The 23,478-nt window shown below is 36.6% G+C and overlaps 1 protein-coding gene across 2 annotated transcripts; it reads right to left on the bottom strand.

Moving 5' to 3' along the window:
* Nucleotides 1-1,412: 1,412 nt before the first annotated feature.
* Hmgcs1 (3-hydroxy-3-methylglutaryl-CoA synthase 1) lies at nucleotides 1,413-21,779 on the bottom strand. 2 transcript variants are annotated; one of them, XM_013356115.3, is made up of 11 exons: nucleotides 21,624-21,779; nucleotides 16,428-16,486; nucleotides 10,183-10,640; nucleotides 9,731-9,856; nucleotides 8,828-8,992; nucleotides 7,376-7,541; nucleotides 6,235-6,405; nucleotides 5,377-5,483; nucleotides 4,511-4,636; nucleotides 4,160-4,323; nucleotides 1,413-3,187 (listed from the first exon to the last, which is right to left on the bottom strand). In XM_013356115.3, the coding sequence occupies exons 3-11, from the start codon at nucleotides 10,628-10,630 to the stop codon at nucleotides 3,098-3,100; spliced, it is 1,563 nt and encodes a 520-aa protein (XP_013211569.1). In that variant the 5' UTR covers nucleotides 10,631-10,640; nucleotides 16,428-16,486; nucleotides 21,624-21,779; the 3' UTR covers nucleotides 1,413-3,097. The 2 variants fall into 2 exon arrangements, with proteins under 2 accessions (XP_013211569.1, XP_005319719.1); XM_005319662.5 differs by lacking the exon at nucleotides 16,428-16,486 and having other exon boundaries at nucleotides 21,624-21,769.
* Between the last annotated feature and the right edge of the window lie 1,699 nt (nucleotides 21,780-23,478).

Here is a 23,478-nt window from a genome sequence, read left to right as displayed (position 1 = left end):
TGGCATGGTAGCTATGACAGAGATTAACATAGTGCACCCTCATCCTCCATTATCCATCTGCTTGTTTTCAGGAATCTGATTGTAAGTAAAATGAAATTATGATGGAGCCCATTACTGCTGCGTCTCTTAACATTTTTGGTGGTGACACAGATGGCTGCATTTTCTAATGTGATTGCTCATAATTTATTAACATGGCCAGGAAGAAGTTTCCACGTGACTCTTCTTCCCATAAAGCCCTTACTCCATACATCAAAATATATACTTGGAATTTAGCGAAATAATCCTAAAGTGTGACTTACTCTGAGAGAATATGTCCAGAACTCTCCCTTTATAACCTGGTTTCCATAAGCCCTAATCTGCATATAAAGCCACAGTAGTACTCAACAGGCTTTGAGAAATCCTAAGTGGGTATACATCATATATACTGGTGGAAGTGAGGCTTTTTCTGTAGACCAGTCCTCCCCTTCATTGTGCCCTAGATCTGTAAGTTGATTTAGATCAGGAAGCTGGATAAGGGACCATGATTTTCTTTGACAGACTACCTCAGCCATCTGCTCATCAGCTTTTCTTCCCTCCTTGCAGTTTTTGGTTACATAAGTAACACTTTAATCAGCTGGCCCTCAGAATTCCATGACTGTTAGCCATTGGCACAAAGTCCTGGAGATCAAGGCATCTTAATTTCCACTCATCTTACTATCCATTTTATTACGTTTACTTCTTCTCTGCCAAAATTCTAGAATCCCTTGTCTCCACTGCAATAGCATGTTTGGTTTCACAGCAGCATTTCCTACTAACAACCCCTGTCAACAGGGGCCAGCCAGATCTGAGCTCTTCAGAGCTGCTGGGGCATCAAATTCCATAAAGAAGACAGAGAAGGATAGAATTCTTAAAGCCCTATTAGATACTAGAATTTATAGGTGGCCAGAGAGCACTGGCATCTGGTTGACCCAGAGGAACAGGACCCTAGCCCAGACTTTTAAAGAAAACATGGTAACATACTGAATTAACGTTAACGTTTATAGCAAAATTTCATACATTCTTAACACCCAATTTGGTAATTAAGAATAAATTACTATAGAAATTCCTTTATATTAGACAAATAGCTCCTTAAAGACAAGACATCTGGTACAGCTTTTTATTTCTGGCATAAGTAAGGAGCCCTGTCTATGTTAGGTTTCAAATGTTTGTGGAATGAATGAGTGAATGAATGAGCTGAAATGAATGCTCACATTTAATAGCATATTCTGGGCTGGAGTTGTGGCACAGTGGTAGAGCACTTGCCTAGCATGTGTAAGGCACTGGGTTTGATTCTCAGCAATGCATATAAATTTTAAAAAGTCCAAAAACAGCATGCTCTGCATATGTCTTGTCTATATTGTTAGTTGAGAAAAAGAATACTCAAATATCTAAAATGTTTCTCTAAAACTTTATTTCAAAGTTATTTACCTTACCATCAATAAGGTTTATGGTTAATGCTCTGTGCCAGTATCACCAGGCTTGCCCATTGCCGGCAATGGACTTTGAGAAAACCCATTTCTTGGCAATCAAACATTACTCTTTTCGACATATTGAACTCCCAAAACTTGGAAAAGTATTACATGCACCATTTTCCCACCATTCTTTTAAATCTGGGCTTACATTATTAATCTACATCAGTGGATGTTAAAATGAAGTCATTTTAACAAATTATGACTGTACAAATCAAAATACCACTAGTTAATATTAGACAAGAGTATCTTACAAACACTACATTACATATTAGCTTGCAATCTGAAACATTACATTTTGTATTTGTTTATTTTCGATAACTGAAACTTCACAGAATTTAATGGTAAATAAAGTTTTAAAAATTTAGTTCTGTACATTAGTTCCAACTATCTCTATTTTACAATCTATAAGGCTCATGTCATAGTTCAGCACCAAAAACATCTATAAAACTTTCTAACCAATCTCTTTCATTCCATGTGATAGTTTTGTTGTTTTTTAAAGGTGAATGTCCAAGAAAAAGCTTTATAAACCCTACTTCCAGACCTTGAAGTGGAATACTCTTTTTGGCTAGTCAGACTATGTAAAAACTTAGGTTGTACCTTCTTATTTTCAAACAGATACAAAAACAAAGACCCACACAAACACACACACAAAATAAAAAGAACTCATACCACAAATCTGTCAGTCTAGAAATTGAATTTGTAACACTGAAACATAAGTAGCCTAATAATGCCCTGCTCCATCCTTCCTTTCCAGTTTAAAATTTTAAAAAGGCATCAAAGAAATGTTTTATGTATCTTTGAAATAAGGTGCAAAGAAGGATTGCAACAAAAAGCTTCCTCATACACACCTCCAATAACATCTCGATGTTGCTGAGCACAGTCCACCATGAACTGATCAGGAGCACTCAGCTCCTGCAGCTACTGTAACAGCTCCCAAACAGACCATGCTTTTTATGCCAGAAGCCTGCTCAATGCTAGTGTCTCTCTGTTCAGAGATCATCACAATAACTTTGTCACTGTTGGTCTGGATAATATTCCAGAACCAGTGTTACTGTCCTAACTCTTTTCTGCCTCTCTAGGATTTATAAATCTGAGAAAAAGGATGTTTGTCTTGCCATTTTCAAAGAGCATTTGTGCATATCACATTTTAAGACCATATTCCCCAAGCTAGAAAAAATTTTCAAAAACCACAGGTACTTTCAATAATCTTGTTGTTCAAAGTATAAAATTCTTACACATTAAAAAAAAAATTAAATTGGAGACTAGTACCTCTGCTTTCCTCTTACAGAAGCACAGGATTCATACAACATTTAAAAACTAAATTTCATGCATATAAATGGCCAGAGAGGTATAAAGTTTACAGAGCCCTTAACATCATTCGAGTACATTTAGCATTGGCTAGACCACAACAGGAAGCATGTTAGCAAATTGGGCAAATAGACTTGTCCAAGAGCACAACAGTTTGCTAGGCTCTGTGTCAGTCACATAAAAATTTAAGCAATGTGTAATTCTTTAAAATTGTCCCCAGACATTCCCTTCCTCCAATCATTCCCCTATCCCCACCCCAACCCAAACACACTGTGAAGTCTCGCAGTTCATGGAGTATCTTAATGTTCCCCATTACTAATGACAGCTACTTCGGGTTCTGCTGCTGATGCAGGGAGCCTTGGCACTTTCTTAGCAGGGCTTGGAATATGCTAAAATGAAAATAAAATAGTTGTTAGCTATTACACTTTTTCCCCCAAGGATCATGGCACTAAAGTTCCCATAGAGAAACTATTAAAGGATAACTCTGGAGATAGTCATGCTAACTATATAGCTTTCCCTGGAGGGAACTATTTTCTTTCACCTTATGGTAAACTGATTTTAAAATAATCTATAAAGCAAGAGAAGGAGATCATACAGTATTTTACTTTTACATTTTGTACAGCAACACTGGTGGCTTGACTTGCTACCTAATGGGTATTAAAAACTAGAAGCAAGACTATGCATTTACCAATGTCATAGTAAGCAGAAAAAAATCATAATCATTCAAGATTATAATATATAATAAAGTCCTTGGTCTGAAACCTGGCTTCAGCACTTACTAGCTATGATACTGGGCAAGTAATTCAACTTCTTGAAGCCTTATCTCCAAAATGGGCATAGTATATTGTTAAAGGTAACTTTTATAAGGATTACTAAGAAAATGTAAGTAAAGGGCCTATCATATAATAGGAATTCAAATCATAGCCATTATTGTTACTTCTTGACAATGGTCTGAGATGAGTTGTGAGCAGCTCAACACTATCCCAACTTTCTCTATCTCTCAAGATACGCCACAAATGAGCTTCTCTCTAGATCAGTCTTCCTTTAACTTCTGGCATTGTTAATAAAATCTTGTACTTAGCATGTACTTTATAAACTTGGAAACAGCAGCTGGAATCTTCTCCCAGAGCTCTTGCTCTGAATTACTATTTACTAACATTCCTTTAAATTGCTAAACTTCAGTTAGGGGCCCCAAACCCTGATATATATGTGTGAACTTCTTTCTTTCTTTGGTGGTGCCGGGGATTGAACCCAAGGCCTTATGCATGCAAGGCTAGCACTCTACCAACTGAGCTAAATCCCCAGCCCATGTACTTATTATCCTGTCAAAGAATAGGACCAACACAATGAGCTTTATTTACCTCAGTTGCTGTATTTGAATGCACAAGTCCTACTCCTTCACCCAAAGTGTCATCATTTGGAGAAGGGCGACGAGCGTACGTTCTTCTATGCTTTTCATCCACTCTAACTAGGTACCATGTTCCTTCAAAGAGTGAATCTATTGAACACTGGGGTATATAGTTGGCTAAAGAGAAGGTGGAGGAGATTAATAATCAGTTATGATATACAACTCATCTGGTAATAAAACTGAAGAATTTTCCTATTTCCTTATAATTTTCACAGTCATCTCTCTTGATAGCCTTATCTTATATGTTGTATACTTCATGTTACTCTTCAAGACGTTTTTATTTAAATGAAATTTAATATTTTACCCAAGTGATGAGTGTCCTCTCTGAGCTTCATGTTTTCAGCAAAGATATCTGGTGCTACACAAGTTCTTGAGTCAAGCCTTGATTTAAGATCACATAAACTTGCTGTTATTTTATCAAGAGCAGACCCTAAAATAGCAAATAATTTCAACATTAGAAGACTAAAAATAGCATATCTAGAAGAATAAAATATTGTCAAATAAAAATAACTTTTCTTCCAACATTACTGGCAATTATTTAAAAACAAGATAGTATCTATTTGACCCTGAACTAAGCATTTATTTAGTATCAGCTAGTAGACAAGTTAGGAAATAGGTAGGATATGAAACTACAAATAACTTTTCTATAGTTAATCCATTGTATAATTTCAAATAATGTCAAGTCTTTATCACCTCTTGTGCAATGTTTTTACTTCTTCCTATTCAGGGAAGGCACAAAAATTTCCTTAAATATACCCAAGACCATAAATCTATAAAAATTAGTCTAATCCTTAGCTAAATGTGGTGGTGCATGACAATAATCTCAGCTACTCAGGAGACTAAGACAAAAGGATCACAAGTTTGAGGCTATCCTCAGCAATTTAGTGAGACCCTGTCTCAAAATAAAGAATAAAAAGGGCTAGGGATATAGTTTAATGGTAGAGTGCACCTAGATTTAATCCCCAGTACTGATGGAAAGAAAAAAAATTTACCCTTTATCCAATTAAGGCAAATTTATTAGGGTAGATGGTAAGAATCTGGCTATGTTAAAAGTAATGAAAATTAAAGTTAATGAACTATGGGATTCAAGTAGTCATCTGAGAAGACTGCTAAAACAATCTCACTGAATCAAATTCCCAATACATTCTTGTTCAAAGAATCAGCACTTGCCTGGTGTGGCATCTTGTGTAACTTTAAGAGAGTACAAAGTGGCAGCCAAACCAGAACCATAAGAGAACACTCCTATCCTCTTCCCTGCCAATTGCTGAGGAGAGTACCTGTGTAAGAGGGTGGGTGGGGGGGCAGGAGAGAGAAGGCAAGAAGTTTAACTGATTCAAACCTATAAGAGGGAAACCATAAAAGGAGGAATAAAAATTCACACTATACATAAAAATGAAGATGTAACTTAAAAGTTATTAAAGATCTAAAGGTTTTAATATTACAGTATGAAATTTAACCATTTTAGTATTATAGGGAGCAGACTAAAAGCCAAAGCTTTCATCTTTGAAGGAACAACAAGGCTTATGAAAATTATACCAAAAAATAAGCTACTCTGTCAACTTAGACACCTGTGCATAACTGTAAATCAAGAATGATAAAACCAGGGCTGGGGTTGTGGTTCAGGTTAGAGCACTTGCCTAGCAAGTGTGAGGCACTGGGTTCGATCCTCAGCACCACATAAAAAAAATAAAATAAAGGTAAAAAATAAATTAAAATAATAATAATAATAATAATAAATCAATAAAATAGGAGGAGACTGATGTGAAATTAATAAATACTTCTGGAATAAATACTTGCTGTTATTTTATCAAGAGCAGACCCTACAATAGCAAATAATTTCAACATTAGAAGACTAAAAAATAGCATGTCTCGAAGCTCGAAAGAACCATATGGAAGAACCCATATAGCTTCAACCCATGTCCTTCGAGACAATAGACAATAACAGACAATATCTGAGAACTATATACCTGCCTGATACTGGATTTGGTCTTAGAAAAGAGGAGTTAAGTAGCTGAAATTCATACTTACTGGGCTAGAACAGAAGCAAGGGAACCATATACTGAGGATGTATACATATTTCCATTTTGATTTGATACCAGCAAAGATGCCTTTGTTTTCTGATTAAAGAGTTCAGAACTAGCCTTCATAAATGCCTTTTCCACATCTCTGTCAAAGTAAGTATCTTCTAACTTTACATCCCTGAAAGATTTTAAATAAATTAAAAAAAAACAATTTTACAGTGTTCAAAGATTATGTTTTCATTATGTTACACACTGGGCCTAATTAATATCTACATCTTTTAGTGTACATGATTCTATTTTTTCATTAAGAATCAAAGACAGGGCTGGGATTGTGGCTCAGTGGTAGAGTGCTTGTCTCATACATGTGAGGCACTGGGTTCAATCCTCAGCACCACATTATATGAATAAATAAACAAAATACCTCAGCACCACATTAAAAAATATGTGAATTAATAAACAAAATAAAGTTATTTTTTAAAAATCCTTTAAAAAAAAGAAAGAGAATTATGCTAACTGCTATAGAAGATATAACAGTTGTACACATATGGTTCTTTGAGGTTTTATTTTTACCAAGTAAAGACAATTTGATACTAACATGTTAATAGACTAAAACATTATTGTCACCAAACACAATACTGTCTCAAGTCCATAGTCATGTCTGTTTAGTTAGAAAAGTCATAGGAACTAAGTCTTGAAAGTCAAGTAGAATTTTACTAGATGAAGAAGGGACACAGGTGCACAGAAACAGAATGAATTAATATACATAGCAAGCGTGAACCTAAAAAGTGAGAGGGACTACGAAATGAGACTCAATAGTGGCAGTGAATAAGAAAGATATAAGCACAGTGACTAAAAAGAGGCAAGAAGAGCTCACTGGCTATGGTAGTGAACATAGGCACTTCTGTAGTGATATTATCATTGTGACAATGAGAATTAAAGCTAAAGATGAAATCACAAAGTCTTACGTAGAACTGACTAAAGAATTTGCATAGGTAAGCCACCATCTCGCTGGGACTCAGTTTCTTCATTGGTTAGACAGATTATACTAGAGGACTTTTAACATTCTTTTGACCCTAAAATTTTCAGGTCTGTACAAATAAAAAAACCTCTTAATGTAGAAGGAAAAGAATCGTAATAGGTCCTTTTACCCGAAAGCTTCCAGGCCACTGTAGATAGTATTTTTATCTCTGTTCTGGTCATTAAGGAAGTCATTCAGCATCATCCGAGCTAGAGATTTCTGAACCAGTTTACAATATGGTGAGTGAAAGATCATGAAGCCAAAATCATTTAAGGTAAAATCTTTATCATTTCCCTCTGCAAGAAAAATCCAAAGAAGCTATGAAATTCACATAAGTCATGATATTTTACAGCTTGTCTTTAGAACAATGTTAGGATGTTTTTATACCTTTAAATGGTAATCAAACTATCCCCCCAATAATGAAATCTTTCTATAGTTTAAAAGATCTGTCAAAAAAGACATCCATATAAATCTAACTACTAACTATAAAGATCTAATATTAAAAAAAGAAAGACACAGAGAGCACCCCTCAAACCCCCACTATATATACAGGCTGCCATCTGGGACCACTGTGCTCTTCCATAATGTATTATCAAGCTTCAATAAACTTTTGCTTTGCTTGCCCCACTCCCAAAAGAAATCCAGAGATGGAAAGTATATACTCATTTTCAAATTTAAGAGTCATACTAGTAGGTTATGTAATCAATTTAGTTGGTCAGGACTAATTATTATTTTTAAAAATAGAGTAGAAAAATAGCAAACTGCATAACTTACAGCATGGATAAGTAATTTCATGATACTTTTTGTTTCATACAATGTTTCACATTCACAAAGTTTCCTTTTTACCCTAAGTCCCAATAAGAAAGTTAGACTACTGCTGTCCTGTTAAATACATACTAAATGGTATGTCTTTTTAAATACACACCATTAAACAGTGCAGTATAAATAGCCCTGTATTGTTAAATAGTATGACATTTTAACATACTGCTAGAATGCTTCTTATTTAGAGCCACTATATTCCCTAATATCTATTATGAAATATGATCTTTAATCCTCTTTTAAAACTTCTAAAAGTAGAACCATGGAAAAAGCACACTTTCTACAACACTGTGTTATAATGGTAATAATTCAAACCCCTACTTTTTTTAGTACCTTTAAAACTTTTTCAGGGTTAAAAACTGAGATTAACAATGACCCTAAAATAGCAAATACAATTCACAGGTCATGGTGCCAACAGATTTTGGTGGGAAGGGATCACTTCATTAATTTATTTTCACTGGTTTTCTCTGAATATTAGTTAACACCTTGTTAAAGTACCTCTCTCAAAAGACAAAATTCAAAATACTTTTTTAAAAAAGGTAAATCAACCTAAGTATTTCTGCAGAGATATACCTCATTATCAAAGCTTATCTTTTTACCTATATTATACATTCCCCAAAACTATGGGGAAATGCTATTTGGTAGATAAGAGTAAATAGAATAATAGGGTACTACAGAAGGATAGTCACAAAACTTCTCACAAAAGATACACTTCTCTCAACAGATAGCAAAACCCAGGAAAATCATTAAAGGTAAAACCCACCTTTCTGCCACTGGGCACGGATCTTTTTGCGGTAGACAGAATAGCAGCGGTCTAATGCACTGAGGTAGCATTGTATGGAGAGTTTTCCATCGACTATAGGATATTCGGAGACCATATCGGGTTTGTAAAAATCATAGGCATGTTGCATATGTGTTCCACGAAGCCCTATCAGAACCAAAAGGAAGATGTCTGTATATTTCTGCTGCTTCTTTTTATTTATTTATTTTTTGTTTTGGTACTGGGGATTGAACCCAGGGGTGCTTAACCACTGAACTATATTCCCAGCCCCTTTTCATATTTTGTTTAGGACAGGGTCGCACTGAGTTGCTTAGTATCTCGGTAAGTTGCTGAGGCTGGCTTTGAACTCTTGATCCTCCTGCCTCATCTTCCAAAGCCACTGGGATTATAGGTGTGCGCCACTATTTCTGCTTCTTGATGTCTGCAAATTAGGAAGTATACCACATAATCTAAGGACCTTCTTTAACTACCTCACCAACTCCCCCCCACTTCCATATAGGAAATGCAAGGGAAAGCCAATATAATTAAAATGAAGGAAAGTAAAGACTCCTTTAGTATGTAACCTTTCCATGCATGTATCATAAATCTAACTGGGAGATCATAGTTACTGTACTGAAGACAAATGAAACTTGCCTGTGACTATGGGAGCCAAGTTATTATTACCTTACTTCTCTTATAAAGTGGGGGTGTCCCCACCTACCTCATAAAACTACTGTGACTACTATGTAGCTTAAATAAGGTAACACACATAAAGCACTTAGCTTGCATTTAATGAACATTCAGCAAATAGTAGTTTCTATTTCCATTTTCAAGTCTCTCAGGATATTGTGTCAAATAAATACATAAGTAAATAATTAACTAATAAATGCTTTCCCAAACACTCACCTCGGTCAAAAATTAAAGGAGCATTTGGCCCAATCAGCAAAGCCACAGCTCCAACTCCACCTGTAGGTCTGGCATTTCCTGTGGCATATATAGCAATATCTCCTGCAACTACCAGGGCATACCGTCCTGAAAGATATTTATGATTTCACAAGGTGGTCAACACTATAAATATTATACATGCAAACTCAAATCTGTTATATATTATCCAGAACATGCTTTCCCTCTCTTTGATAAAGAAATAAATGGCAACTAAATTTGGACTAGATCATTTGTTCTATACAATAAGATAACCAATTCATGACTTAGATAAGCCAAAAGCCATAGTTGTATTTCTGAATATACTTGAACAAATATAACTAGTCAAAGTTTGCACATGGCATTAATTAAAAGGTCACTTGAGTCTATTCATCCTCAAGAAGTTTTTTGGATTTTGTTTTTTTGTTATAACTTACCATCCCAAGAGCTGGACTCAATCCAGTTAACAGCATTGAAGACAGCAGCTGTGCCTCCATAGCACGCATTAGTTGTATCTATTCCTTCTATATCTGTATTCCCAGACTCCTCAAATAGTTGCATCAAATTAGTCTTCACTGACTTTGATTTGTCAATGATTGTCTCTGTTCCAACTTCTAACCGTCCAATGCAATCATAAGAAAGGTTATTTCTCTCCATTAGATTCTGAACCACAGTTAGGCAAAGAGAGTTGATATCTTCTCGATCTGTGCAGAAGCCCATCCTGGCCTGGCCCAAGCCAATGGTATACTTTCCAGCATCTACACCATCATATTTTTCCAACTCTGCTTGATCAACATATTGAGAAGGAAAATAGATCTCAAGGGCAACAATTCCCACATCTTTTGGCCAACAAGCTTCTGCATTCAAAGGAAGTGACCCAGGCATGGTGAAAGAGCTTTAGAAAGAAAAAGAGAAACCAATATTGTTTTAGGCTTCAAATTGCTGACTTTAAAATTCAAGATTGAGAAGCAGTTGTGAGTCCAATAATCACCTGAAATATTGGTTTAGTCTAAGTTTTAGTACACTTTACTTAGGGCAGCCAACTGTAAATCTGTAAAGTAGCAATGATTGTACAAATGGAATATTATCTCTTAAAATCATAAGCTTTTAAAAACCTTATTCAACTATTCAAAACTGGGCATCTATGGATCTAAAACATGATTAGTAGAGCTAAGCAACATTCAAATAAAATTCTTCTGTACTGCAAAGAACTGTAAGCTAAAATATAATGACAATTTAAAAGTATAGCTGACAAATCAGAATTGTCTGACTTATAATAAAAAGGTTGAAATAAATATGCCATTTATTCATAATAGATATATTATATTGATTATCCACAACTATTGACTTTAGGAAATACAAAAATCATTAGATCAAGTGATGCTGCTTTTTTGGGGGAGGAGGGTACCAGGGATTAAAACCAGGAATGCTTAACCACTGAGCGACATCCTCAGTCCATTTTATCATTTATATATTTTGCTAAACCACTGAGGCTAGCTTTGATCTTGTGATTCTCCTACCTCAACCTCCCAAGTGGCTAGGATTACAGGCTTTTAAAAATATTGCTTTTAAAAAATTTAATCTAAATAATCTCAGCAAGTAGAAAAACCCCAGTATAGAAGCCTAGCAAGCCAATCTGTATAGGGCCTCTATGATTATAATCCTATCCCAAAAAAGAAATCAAATAATTAACATTTTGTGCAAAGATACATTCCAGGACCCATTACAGGGTCAAATGCCAATTCTACAATATTCTACAATTCAATTTCTGCAGCAGTGTATACGTAATAAATGAGCATTAAACTGCATCTTCTAAATCATGAGAAAAAAAGAATCTCTGATAATGCATGCTATGTCTGTGTAGCAACTAACTCCTAAAACCATGATTTCTTTTTTAAAATGACACTAAAAAGTTGGAGTACTGCCACACAATGAAGACTTTCAGAAGCATCTAGATTTACTTACCAAAAGTAAAAGTGCTAGTTCTCAGGACCACTACTGTATACCCCAAGGGCAAATCACTTAACTTACTAAAGGCTCAATATCTTTGAAAGATTTTATGAATTAAGACGCGAGAAATTATTCTAGATATTTCCAACAGAGTGGGGATTACCCAGGGAAATGATTATAGATTTGTTGTCTGGGCTAGAGGAACAAAGGGGAAAGGTAGTTCTTGAGATCCCCCAAGCCTATATTCCCGGTGCTCCTGCCACTACAAACAAGACCTTCTCATCTCACCAGAGTACCTTTGCTGGTATCATAACCAGGACCCAGATGGAACAGGTGTCAGCAATATGTTATCAGGCTTTGAAGAGTGATACATCACCCCAGTTTTAAAGAATCCTTTCCATATCCAAAATTCTACAACTCAATTTCCTTTTTAAGTATGACATATATCACACATATATAGCAGAACAGGACTGCTAAGGTGGCAGAATTTCAGCTCTTCATTAATCTAAAGATCCTGATTTATGAGTTACTAGGGCCATTCTGATTCACTAACTTTCTGTAGTATTTGCCAACCTATGACTAACTTGATAACCTAAAAATGAAAAGTCAACCCAACAGCTCAGGAGGCTGAGGCAGGAGGATCACAAGTTCAAAGCTAGCTTTAGTAACTTAGTCAAGCCCTAAGGCAACTTAAGAGAGACACTTTCTCTAAATAAAAATTTTAAAAGGGCTAACAATGTTGCTCAGTGGTTGAGTACCTCTGGGTTCCCAGTATCATCCCCCTGCCCCATTAAAAAAAAAAAAAAAACTTAGCAAGACCCTGTCTCAAAATAAATTTTAAAAAGGGCCAAGGATGTAGCGACGCTAAAGCCCTAGACTAGAATGTACAAGGTTCTGGGTTCAGTTCTCAGTAACAAACACACACACACACACACACACACACACACACACACAGTGCCTAGAAATATAATCACATAATCTAAATTAATGATCTTAAAGTCTACCAGTTGAATATTTCTTCTAAATACAAGAATATTATTCTTTTTCATTCATCCAAAGAATACCAACATGTTACAGGCTAAAACATTTGGAATAATTTTAGTGGGACAGTAAGATAAAAATACATAATAATCAATAGGTAACAATATATTATTACATTATAGTATTCAGAACTGAATATATGGAAGTAAACAGTAAAACACTGCAGAAACATATGGTGCTACAAGATTTTCAACAGGGTGTACGGCATAAACAAAGAAACACTATAAGGTACCATAAAACTTTTTACTATCTATTGAAATGAAATCTTAGTGCCAGTGAATGGATGAGGCAAATATGTCAGGAGAACTAGGTTAAGGTCAGGTAATGAAGAGTCTAATGTACTGATATCAGCAGCTTTGAATTCATCATAAAGATAGTAAGAAATCAAAGAGGTTAAAAAAGGAATAAGGTGATCATATTAATCATCACAGCAATATTTTCTCAGCCCTGGAATCCATTTAGGGGACAGCAAATATTTTTAAGAATGAAACAGAAAATAGGAAATACCAGATTGCATAGCATAACAAATGTATGGATTTTTTTTCTTGGATTTTGTTTCAATTATTCACACATATACAGTATTACCTCCTACTGGAGGATCACAGTCAAAACTGAGAGCTGCTATTTTGTAGTCAAAGGTGCTATGTATACAATGAGTTTGAGTTAAGAAGCTGATACAGCAGTTCAGATAAAATATGGGTCATAGAACAATTACTATATGTGGGGTGAAAGAAGGAAGAGTTCCAAAAATGCAGAAGCAAAAATTTGGCAGAAATTGCAATTGACTAGATGTTAGGAAAAGAAGGAAATGTGTGGGAATATAGAACAACTCCCAGATTTCTAGCCAACTGTTTTATGACTTTTTATGCTCACTGTCAGATATGCTAAGTGAACAGGGAAGTACCTCTCCACTTTGTTCTAATCTTCCCTTCTTCCATGAAAATCCTATTTCCTTCTGTTCTTTTCTCTGGTAAATGGGGTTCAACCAAACCAGCTCTCAGAGCTATCAATGAAGAAGTGAAGAAGAGAACAAACTGAGACAAGCTAAGCTGCCTTTGCTCCTGTCATTTCACCAACAACTACATATATTTTTTTTTCCAAGTTATCCTTGCCATCTACCACCATTCTATATGGAACTTTACATAAGATTCTTAGCTTTGACTTATGCAACCTACACTAGAAAACATGAAGAGAATTCTACTAACCTTAGTAATTGAGGATAAAGGCTAAATATTACCCAATCTTTCCCTGTCCTACATATAAAGTTACCCTCCCTTCACTCTCCAATATTCTATTCATTATCCCAAAACATCTAGTCATTTCTTTAACAACCCACCTCTTGCTTCTGCTTCTTCCGATCCTTTACAGCTCTGGATTATGTACATCACATCTCACCCATGAAACCTTTCCAAACCAAACTGATAGCATTCTACTCTTTCAAAATCATAACAACACTCAATAGACAACTACTAATTACTTTAGCACTTCTTCCCTATCATATTTCACCAATTAAAGTGCCCCACTTTGACAGTCAACAGCCCTATCTGAAAGCAATTTCCAGAAGAGCAGAACACTCTTTTCATTCCTAGGAACCAAATGGTCTGAGAAAGGTAGTGAATCCCTAAGCAGAAGTCAAAAGTAGGAAACCAAAGGACAGCACCAAGGCTTTTTGTTCTTTTATGTATGGACTCTTTTAAAAAAGGTCCTTTCATATGCTTCTCAAGTAGGCTAGATATAAATTAGGGAAACAAAAAACTAGTAAAAGGTCTGAGACTTTCATATTATGTGCTAATTCTCTACCAGGAATAGTCTAGCTAATTCACTATTCTTAATAAACAAAATACACACAAAAAAATTTTACATAGAACACAATTTTGAAAATCTGACACTGAAAAATATTTATTCATATTTAAAATTTTTTTGCTGATGAAGTTCATTTCATTGTTTTTCAGAGTACATTTATTAAAAAAAAAAATCCAAGCAGCATAGCAAAGATTCTATATAAGAAAATATCTAAATTTTATTTTTCAATTCCAACTTTTTAAAAGGAGGGAAAATGTGTACACATTTACTACAGAACTCTTTATAAACCTTCCAAATCTTCTAAGAAACAACTACCAGAGGACAGAAGTCTTTTTTTCCCTAAAGTGACTGCTCACCTCCTCTGGTGGACAAAAGGAACTCCAAGTCCTATTTTTAGTGAACAGAGTAAAAAAGAAAGCCTAGTTAACACTTTCTAAGGGCTTCCTACCTAGATAGGAAAAAGATTAATATATCACCAAGAATAAATCTGTAAATGAAAGATAATTGGGGTGGGGGGAATGGTGAGGGGAGGTAAACCAGATGGGGAGGCTGGTGCAAAGGTAGCACTGACCTGTCTTCTCAATGGCTTACATAAGGGAACAACTTCAGCACCTGCCCCATGGACTACTATGACAACCTCCTAACTAAGCTCTCTGCCTCCACTTTCCTGTCCTTGGCCAACAGATATCTTTTGAAAACACATGTTTGATGATTAACATGCTATTTTAATCTCTCTCAAGATTCTATTATTTAAGCTCAGACTCTTTGCACTGTGAGACAAGGAACTCTGACAGTAGAAATTGTGTCTTGCTCATCACTACATCCCAATACTCAGCTCACTATTTGGAATACGGCTGATATTGAATGCTGAGTAAAAGAGATCTGACTAGCTTTCTATTATAATAGGAAACCATAATACTGAAATACAAGAAAAAGCAGAATCATAAGAGAGGCACTCCATGGCAATATGAGAAAGCAACAGCTGCAAATAATTAAATTACTGCTTCAAACACACTTATAATCACTATCCATTCTCACATAATTTTAAATATTCATTCACAACCCAGATATGCATCTTCTAAAACTATAATTTAAAAAGCACTGTTTGTACACATGCTTGCTTATGATTTTTTTGATTAGCCTATTAAGTTCCATTGTCCCAAATATTAGGTACTATAAAAATTTAAATTGAGCAACAAATATACCGCTTATGGTAACTTTTAAAATAAATATTATGTTTTTAGAATTCTATTAAGAAAATAGGTGAATGACTAGTGTTTGAAAAAATACATACATTTCCACATATATGTGAAAATATATAAAATATATGTAAGCTGTTGACGATTCACAATCTATTTTAATGCACTCATTACCAGGTACCTGAATATTTCGCTGAAATATTCACAGAATTGAAAACTTGAGGGTGGGGGTGGGGCTGAGGCTGTAGCTCAGTGGTAAAGTGCTTGCCTCGAATGTGTGAGGCACTGGGTTCAATCCTCAGCACCACATAAAAATAAATAAAGATACTGTGTGTTCATCTACAATTAAATAAACATTAAAAGGAAGAAAGAAAGCAAGCTTCGGACTTAATGAGTTAGTAAGTGGTTTGTGATTATACTTTATTATCTATATTTTTTCTCTGAAGAGTGAACACTAATTTTAAAAACTCTTTGCTAGATTTTCAACATTAGTCTAATAAACACAAAATCAGTTTTCTGAAGCATGATGGCATTAATTAATTTTTGAAGACAAGGTATAAATGATCATGAAAAGTAATTTAAAAATATATGGCACATATAAATGGTTATTTGTTCTAGGATAAAAATTAAATTTCCCTCTTCCCTCAAAACAGAACACTTTACTTAAGCTGCATGATATGATAGCATACCTGTGTGAAGGACAGAGAACTGCAGCCTCCAGGTCTGTCACTGTTTCCTCTGCTGGGCACTAGGAATTTCAAGTAAGAACTTCTTTTAAAGTCATAAATCATTTACACAAATTCAAGTAATATGACTTCAATTCAAAATGAGCATTTCCTTATCCAATTATATCATGCAGAAAAGATTTAACAGGTACTTAGAAAAGTTACTTAAAGCTTATAAAACTCTTTCCCCCTCCTTAGGTTCAGTCAGCAATGAATTTAAATACAATCATATCACTGATTCAGGCTTTAAATCAACTGTGAAGTTGCAGTCTTCTCTACTAAATTTATTTTATCAGGAATTGGGAAGAAAGAGTTTAGGTAAATTGTATATTTCTGGAATAAAGCAACTTACATATTCAAGAGTTATCCTGCCCTTGGGAGCTTGTGGCTGAAATAGCAATTTGTGCCTCTTTGAACCTCAATTTCCTATAAAATTAAGCTAATATAACTGCCCTCCCTAGCTCATTGTGAAGATAAAATATGTAAAAAATGTATTATAATAAAAAGCACCAATACTTTATTATTACCCTGTTATTATTAGTATTATTCGAATAAAGATTTCTAGCAAGACCTAATCATTATGATTTGTTTAATTTTATACTCATATTTAACATGGCTATCTTCATTCTCCCCAACCTTTAAAAAAGTGATTCCTCCTACTCTTTTAGTGCTTATGTTTAAAAAGTAAGCATTTAGGCAAAGGAGCATTAAATTTTATTACCATTAAAGTTATATGAAAATCACCTAAGAAAATGACTTGAGTATTTTCTTCAGTTGATCTGTTTTGAAGGCCGTTATTTGAGATAGAGCTTCTATGTTTAACATGTACATAATTTCCTCCATTCTAAACAATTGGCAAATTTAGCATCTGCCTTTGCTCAGTTAACTGGGGACTATAAAATTCTTTATAGCCTTAGTTTCTTCTACTTGAATTTTGTAGGAAAAGAGATTATTACATTTTAAAAAAATCTCTTTGATTATAGCATTATACATACATTTTGAGAAAATAATCTATCTTTTAATCTGTATTGTTTCAAATTATCCTTTTGTACTCTAAATTAAGCAGACCACAGACACCAGTTTTCAGTGATGGGGGAAAACATGATTCTCTCTCCATGTTAAGGCAACTTAAAATAACTTACAATGGGTCCTTGAGGCCCATCTGTATATGTATTTGACACCACTTTTATCAAGTAACTTTCCCCTGAACTGCCTATATTTCCTCTTTCTATTTTGATTATTTAAATTGGGAAGAAAAGTTAGGTGGGGAGAGAAAAAGCGTGTGTGTGCGTGTGCACGCGTGCACCCACACGCAAAAGCAAAGGAAAAAATAGAAAAGATTAAGAAAGAACTGCTGTGCTACTTCAGGATGACATGATCAAAGCCCACATATCGCTTGTGAAAGTAATTCCAGAGAGAAAGAGAGGCCTAGAGATTAGGAAAGAAATGGAGATAGTAAATGGTACTGTGGGGAAAGAACAAACTTAAAAGGGATTAATTTTCTGTTCTTTCCTGTAGCTATTGGAAGAGTTCTTTACTCTGAGAAAACCAATACAGGCTGAACATCTGACTTAAATATAGTGCTCCCCAAATCCTAAACTTTCTAAGCGCTGCTGACATAATGATGAATCTGAAAATTCCCACATCTGACCTAATGTCACAGATCACAGTTAAAAGGCAAGCACATGGGGCTGGGGTTGTGGCTCAGTGGCAGAGCACTTGCCTTGCATACATATGTGAGGCACTGGGTTCAATTCTCAGCATTAAAAAAAAAAAAAAAGCAGGTACATATCTCATTACATACATGCAAATATTCCAAAAAACTTCCTATCCCAAGCATTTCAGATAAGGGATACTCATCCTGTATTGCCAAGGCCTCAAAACAGGTCTTCAGCTTGTAACAGGTCTTTTCAGTGCAAGTGATAGAAGGAAATTATATGGGTCAGGAAACAGTTACCAAAAAGCATGTTTGGAGACTCCCAAGTACCCATATAGACATTTTGAGTTTGCCAAAGAGTAAAACTCAAGAATGACAAGATTGCTTGGGGCCAACCAGATTCATACAACAGTGCTTTCTTCTGGAACTTACTTAGGGTTCTGGATTTTACCTTTTGGCTCCCTTCTCTGCCTTGATTCAAATGAGTGGTCAGGTAAATTAATCTAGTACACATTTTGGTACATGATAATCTATAAACAGTTACCAGTTGATCTTTTCCAGTTACTGAAGAACAATTCAGCAAATTGAGAATGATTTGGTAACCTTGCTTCTTTAGAATCAAGCAGGCAAAAACTACTGGTAAAACCCTGTCCTCAGCTGTACACTCTGGTGTACTTCTCCCAGGTACAATACATGGACATTCCTGTCTTCCCCGAGAACTACTTGTCTGCCTATCAGAGATTCTATTACTATTTCAAGGCCTTATTCTAAACTAGAAGAGACTAGGAAGGTTTTCCAGATAAATCACATAGAAAGTGAGTTTTCTAATCAGACTGCACTCCTACTTATGTGTCACTCACACTCAAGTCTTCATAGCCTACTCTCTACTGAAAACTAGTTATGGAGAGTCTTCTTATCCATATTGGGGTTCCTAACTCCTGTTGGGAGAGAGACTGTATTGATTTTTAAATATCCATTGCCCTTTCTCAAGTGACTGAATGTGGAATTATAAGAACTAGAGGGCAAATCTTTTAGATTCAAGGACTTAGCAGTCCTTGCCAATTCGTTATTTTTGCTATCATTTTCAAGATGAACTACAGGACCAAATAGTGTCCAGGAGTTTAAGAAAATTGGCTCTCTACCACTAATGTTCAAAGCAAATGGTAAGTTTGAATTGTTCCCAGATCCTTATCATAAAAATGTAAAGAGCCCAAATGAAATCAGAAGAGAATATTTACTGATTTTACAATCATTCCCCAAAGCACCCACACACAACCGCAAACCTTGAAGATGAAAATAGTAAGCTTTGAAAGATTAGATTCTCTTCTAACATTCTAACTACATTCACTTGACATCAAGACAACAAGTGAACATACACATGTGCCAAGAATTAGGATGAACAGATTAAGAATTTAGTTCTAACATGCTCCCATTAGATTAAGTAACATATTTCTTCCATCTTTTAACCTATACCACCTTCTTGAGAAACTTTGAGTAACACACCTTTCTATCATATTTGGTTTTATAGTAACCCAATATCCAATCATAAGACTACATTTCTTTCTAAATGTATCCATTATCACTTCTAGGTCTTTGACTAAGATCAAATGTAAATCAGAAACTAATTAGAGATTGTGATATAAAGCCCATTAAGTTCTTCCATTTCCCCACATCCAGTTCCAGTGGATTATGGAAGATCCACCTAGGTTTTAAATCATTCTAGAAGATCCAGAAAACCCATGCTACATCAATATTTGAAATTTTCCATTTATTTTGAGAAAAATCTATCTAAATTCTAAGTCCAAAACCTCAAAATCAATCCCACAGTTAAAAGAATCAAGATGTAATAGTAATCAGGAGGAATATTTAAGACAAACAAAATTAAAAGCAAGTCCCAGATGGCTTTCTAAAGCTTCAAACATAATCACTTTACACTCCTGCTCCCCAGCATTGGACTCACCTTCTGAGAACTCAGATTACTAACTATGTTCAAATTAAACTCAACTAAATTGCAAGTTTACTAATTTAGGAGAGAAATATCTACAAAAGTTTGACACAAAGGTAGTCTTTCCCTCTTTCCATAAGATATGCTCTCTGCCTTCTGTCTCCACATAGAAATAACTGAAATTCAAAATTAAAGTTTTTGTCAAAGAACACAAACTTCTTTCATGTCTCAAAGCTGCAAAGAACCCCTTGCACAGATACATGCTAGGGACTTTGAATCTACCTCCCATCTACTAGAATCTGGAATAAAATAATAACAATTATTAACTATATGAGTACTTCCATTTGTCTGGATTGAATTTTTTATCTTGCCATGTTTTTCATGATTCATCCTTAAAAATAGAATAAATGTTAGTTTGCAACAATCAGAACACACAATCCTACTGCAGCGGGTTGTTTAGATCATATGCAGGAAGGAGGGGCTGCAGGAGAGGTGGGCAGTGAAAGAAGCCAATGATGCCCTAAGGCCACAGCCACAGGGGCAAGTACAATAAATTGGGAAACATCACGGTATCTGTTTCCCAAATTCTTCTTTCCAGACTGGGGCAGAGCAATTCTTCCTCTACTACTGGTCAAAGTAGGATGCATGTTTTTAAAGATTTCATATACTTAGCTTAAAATGTCCATGATTAACCCAACTATGTGAGGGTTCTGTGATTGACTGCTCATCACCTCATTATTTCCCTCCTAAGGCTGGTCTTGAAGTTATTAGCAGGAGGAAAGTGCAGAATTTCAGAATACTGAGGTGATCTATTTTTAAGGCAGACACTAAAACAAACAAAAACAAAACCAACCAACCAAACAAACAAAAACCACCCAGATGTATAGATAGACAAGTAGAGAGGCAAGTTATTTTAGATTTCAAGCAAGCACAGATCGAACGTGTCCAAAGCACCAATATTCGGTAGGGTCTAAACAGCTTTGATTTCTTGCAACTGAGCTGGTGAAGAAAAGCAATGCTGCCTAATTCCCCTTCCTTCCATCAACTCTCTATCTGTGGCAGTAGGAGGACACACCCCCTATCAACCTCCTCCCAACTCAGATCTTCCCCATCCCTTTAGCATCCACCTTTAACCCAAGGCTCTGGGAACACACTGACAGCCCAGCTCCCTTCTCTTCCCCTTCAACCCACCCCAGCGGGCACAGCCGCCTCTCCAGCACTTCCAACTTTGTCATTAGAACACCTGGCCCTCACTCAATGCCCTTTTACCTCTCCTCCGTGACTCGCCTGCCCACTACGGGGTCCCAGGTCCCTCCTAAGACTAGCCACAGTCGGCCCCGAGTCCCTAGCAAGGTAAGCCCCGCACGCCAAGCCCTGCATTGCCCGAGCTCTCGGCGTCCCATCCTCCTGGGCCAGAGCCAAGTCCACGCTTCATCCCTGACCCGGAGCCGGAGCCCGGCTCCTTTGGGCCTAGTCAAGGACACCGCCTCCTCCTGGCCCACACCCGCAGGCGGCGCCTCTTGCAGCCCAGCTCTCCTCCCCCGCGCCGGACACTCACCCAAATGTGACCGGGTAGTGACCACAGGAAAAGACCAAGCCGCGAAAGACCGTACGCGGCGCCTCCCCTCCGCTACCAGCTTTATAGCCGCCGACCCACCCGACTCCGGCACAGCCGGGAGTCGGTGGGAGGCGGGACAATGGCTGCAACAGCCAATTGCAGTCAGCAAAGTAGCCCAGCAGCGTCCGCCTTCCAGTCCGCTTTCCACCAATCAGAAGAAAACTAGAGGCGGGGACTCGCTGGAGTTTTCCCTCGTGGCTGGAAGGGCGGGGGAAGGGGAGGGGACCAAGTTGAAGGGCCGAGGAAGTGGGGTGAGACAGTGACGTCGGGTGGCCCGAGAGCCTGGGTGCCAATGACAGAGCGGCGAGAGACGGCGAGAGCCAACGAGAGAGGAGTGAGAGGTTCTCTGACCAATTCGGGCTCAGTGAGAGGCAATGGGGGCCAATCGGGGCTCCGCGTCCCACCACTGAGGAGAGATAGTCAAGTGTGGGAGGCGAGTTGGTCCCTACTTTAGTTTGTCAGGTTGCTTAGCAACCGAGAGCCAGGCTTCACCTGTAAGATTTCTGAAACAATTGATTTGAATTCAATCTTAACGTTTCCTAGTTTCCAGAGCAGCAAAACGCGCCTGGATTACAAGCTGGAGCAGAATACTTCGTTCTGAATTTATAAATTTGTAAATATTCTCAGTAGCAGATTTGTAAACATTCAATGTTGTCACCTCCATTTAATACCACCTTGACTTTTAAAGAAACGACTGTTGAGACAATTCTTCCTAACTAAACCTAAAACAAAAATATTTTAGGGGCTAGGCATCAGCGAGGAAGATGCAGGGTTTTGTCTGAAAAGGGAAGTTGACCCTGCATTTAAGGATTTTTGCTGGGCATCTGGTTTGGTCCTCCCTGTGTCTTCTGAGCTTCTCTTGTGATAGATGCCAAATAAAAAGTTATTCAAAGAAACAGTTCTTAGTATAGCAAATCCATAGAGTAAGGATTGCCTTACTACCCCCAGAAAATCACTAAGAACTCAACGTGGGAGAACTCAAAGGACGATAATTATAGCGTCTCAATAGTCTCAGCCTCTACCTAGTCTAGTCAGTCAGAGAAATTAATACTTAATTTTCATGGGGGACCATGAGGGAGGTTCAGGATTGTTTGTGTCTCTCTTAGCAGCAAAGTGGCAAAATATGTTGGAACCACTGAAAGTGTCATAAGTTACTGGTAGGGAGAGGATCGTTAGGTAATGGTTATTACTCCACAATATCATCTGTGACATTCAGTCTATTCCAGAATCAATGTCATTGCATATCTTCATAAAGTTAGTAGATGATAAGTAGAAGAGACATTGCCTGATTGTGATCAACATTTTAGGGTGGGATGAATGTTAAAATTCTTGGCATATTAGAGTGTATTGAAAGGCAATAAGAATAAACATAAGAGAGACTGGGGATATAGCTCAGTTGGTAGAGTGCTTGCCTTGCATGTGCAAGAACCTGGATTTAATCCCCAGTACCACAAAAAAATAAAATAAAATAAAAATAAGGGGCTAGGGTTGTGGCTCAGCGGTAGAGCACTCTCCTGGCACTCTCCTAGCACCTGCGGGGCACTGGGTTTGATCCTCAGCACCACATAAAAATAAAATAAAGGTATAGTGTCCAACTACAACTAAAAAAAAAAAAAAAAAGAGTAAACACAAGGGAGAAGATAAAGTCTTGCCCTTACAAAGGGTTAGTAGATAAATAACTTCAACTCCAGGAGGGTACAATAAGAAACGCTTAGTGAGAGTCATGAAAATGATTGTTTTCAACTGGAAATCCCCACAAGGTACAGACTGTCTTTTTGATCAAATTAATCTTCCA

The sequence above is a fragment of the Ictidomys tridecemlineatus genome, chromosome 1, assembly GCF_052094955.1.
Source record: "Ictidomys tridecemlineatus isolate mIctTri1 chromosome 1, mIctTri1.hap1, whole genome shotgun sequence".
NCBI lineage: Eukaryota > Metazoa > Chordata > Mammalia > Rodentia > Sciuridae > Ictidomys > Ictidomys tridecemlineatus.
Note: the sequence above shows the minus strand (reverse complement) of the source record. Positions and strands in the feature narration are given on the sequence as shown.

Bases quoted from the DNA above. Each gene is read 5' to 3' on its own strand.
- Hmgcs1 (XM_013356115.3), bottom strand. From the start codon at position 10,630: ATGCCTGGGTCACTTCCTTTGAATGCAGAAGCTTGTTGGCCAAAAGAT. The intron at 6,406-7,375 runs GTAAAAGGACCT...AAAATCTTTCAG, and splicing joins AGTGGCCTGGAAGCTTTCGG to GGATGTAAAGTTAGAAGATA. The intron at 3,188-4,159 runs GTAAATAAAGCT...TTTTCATTTTAG, and splicing joins ATTCAAATACAGCAACTGAG to CATATTCCAAGCCCTGCTAA.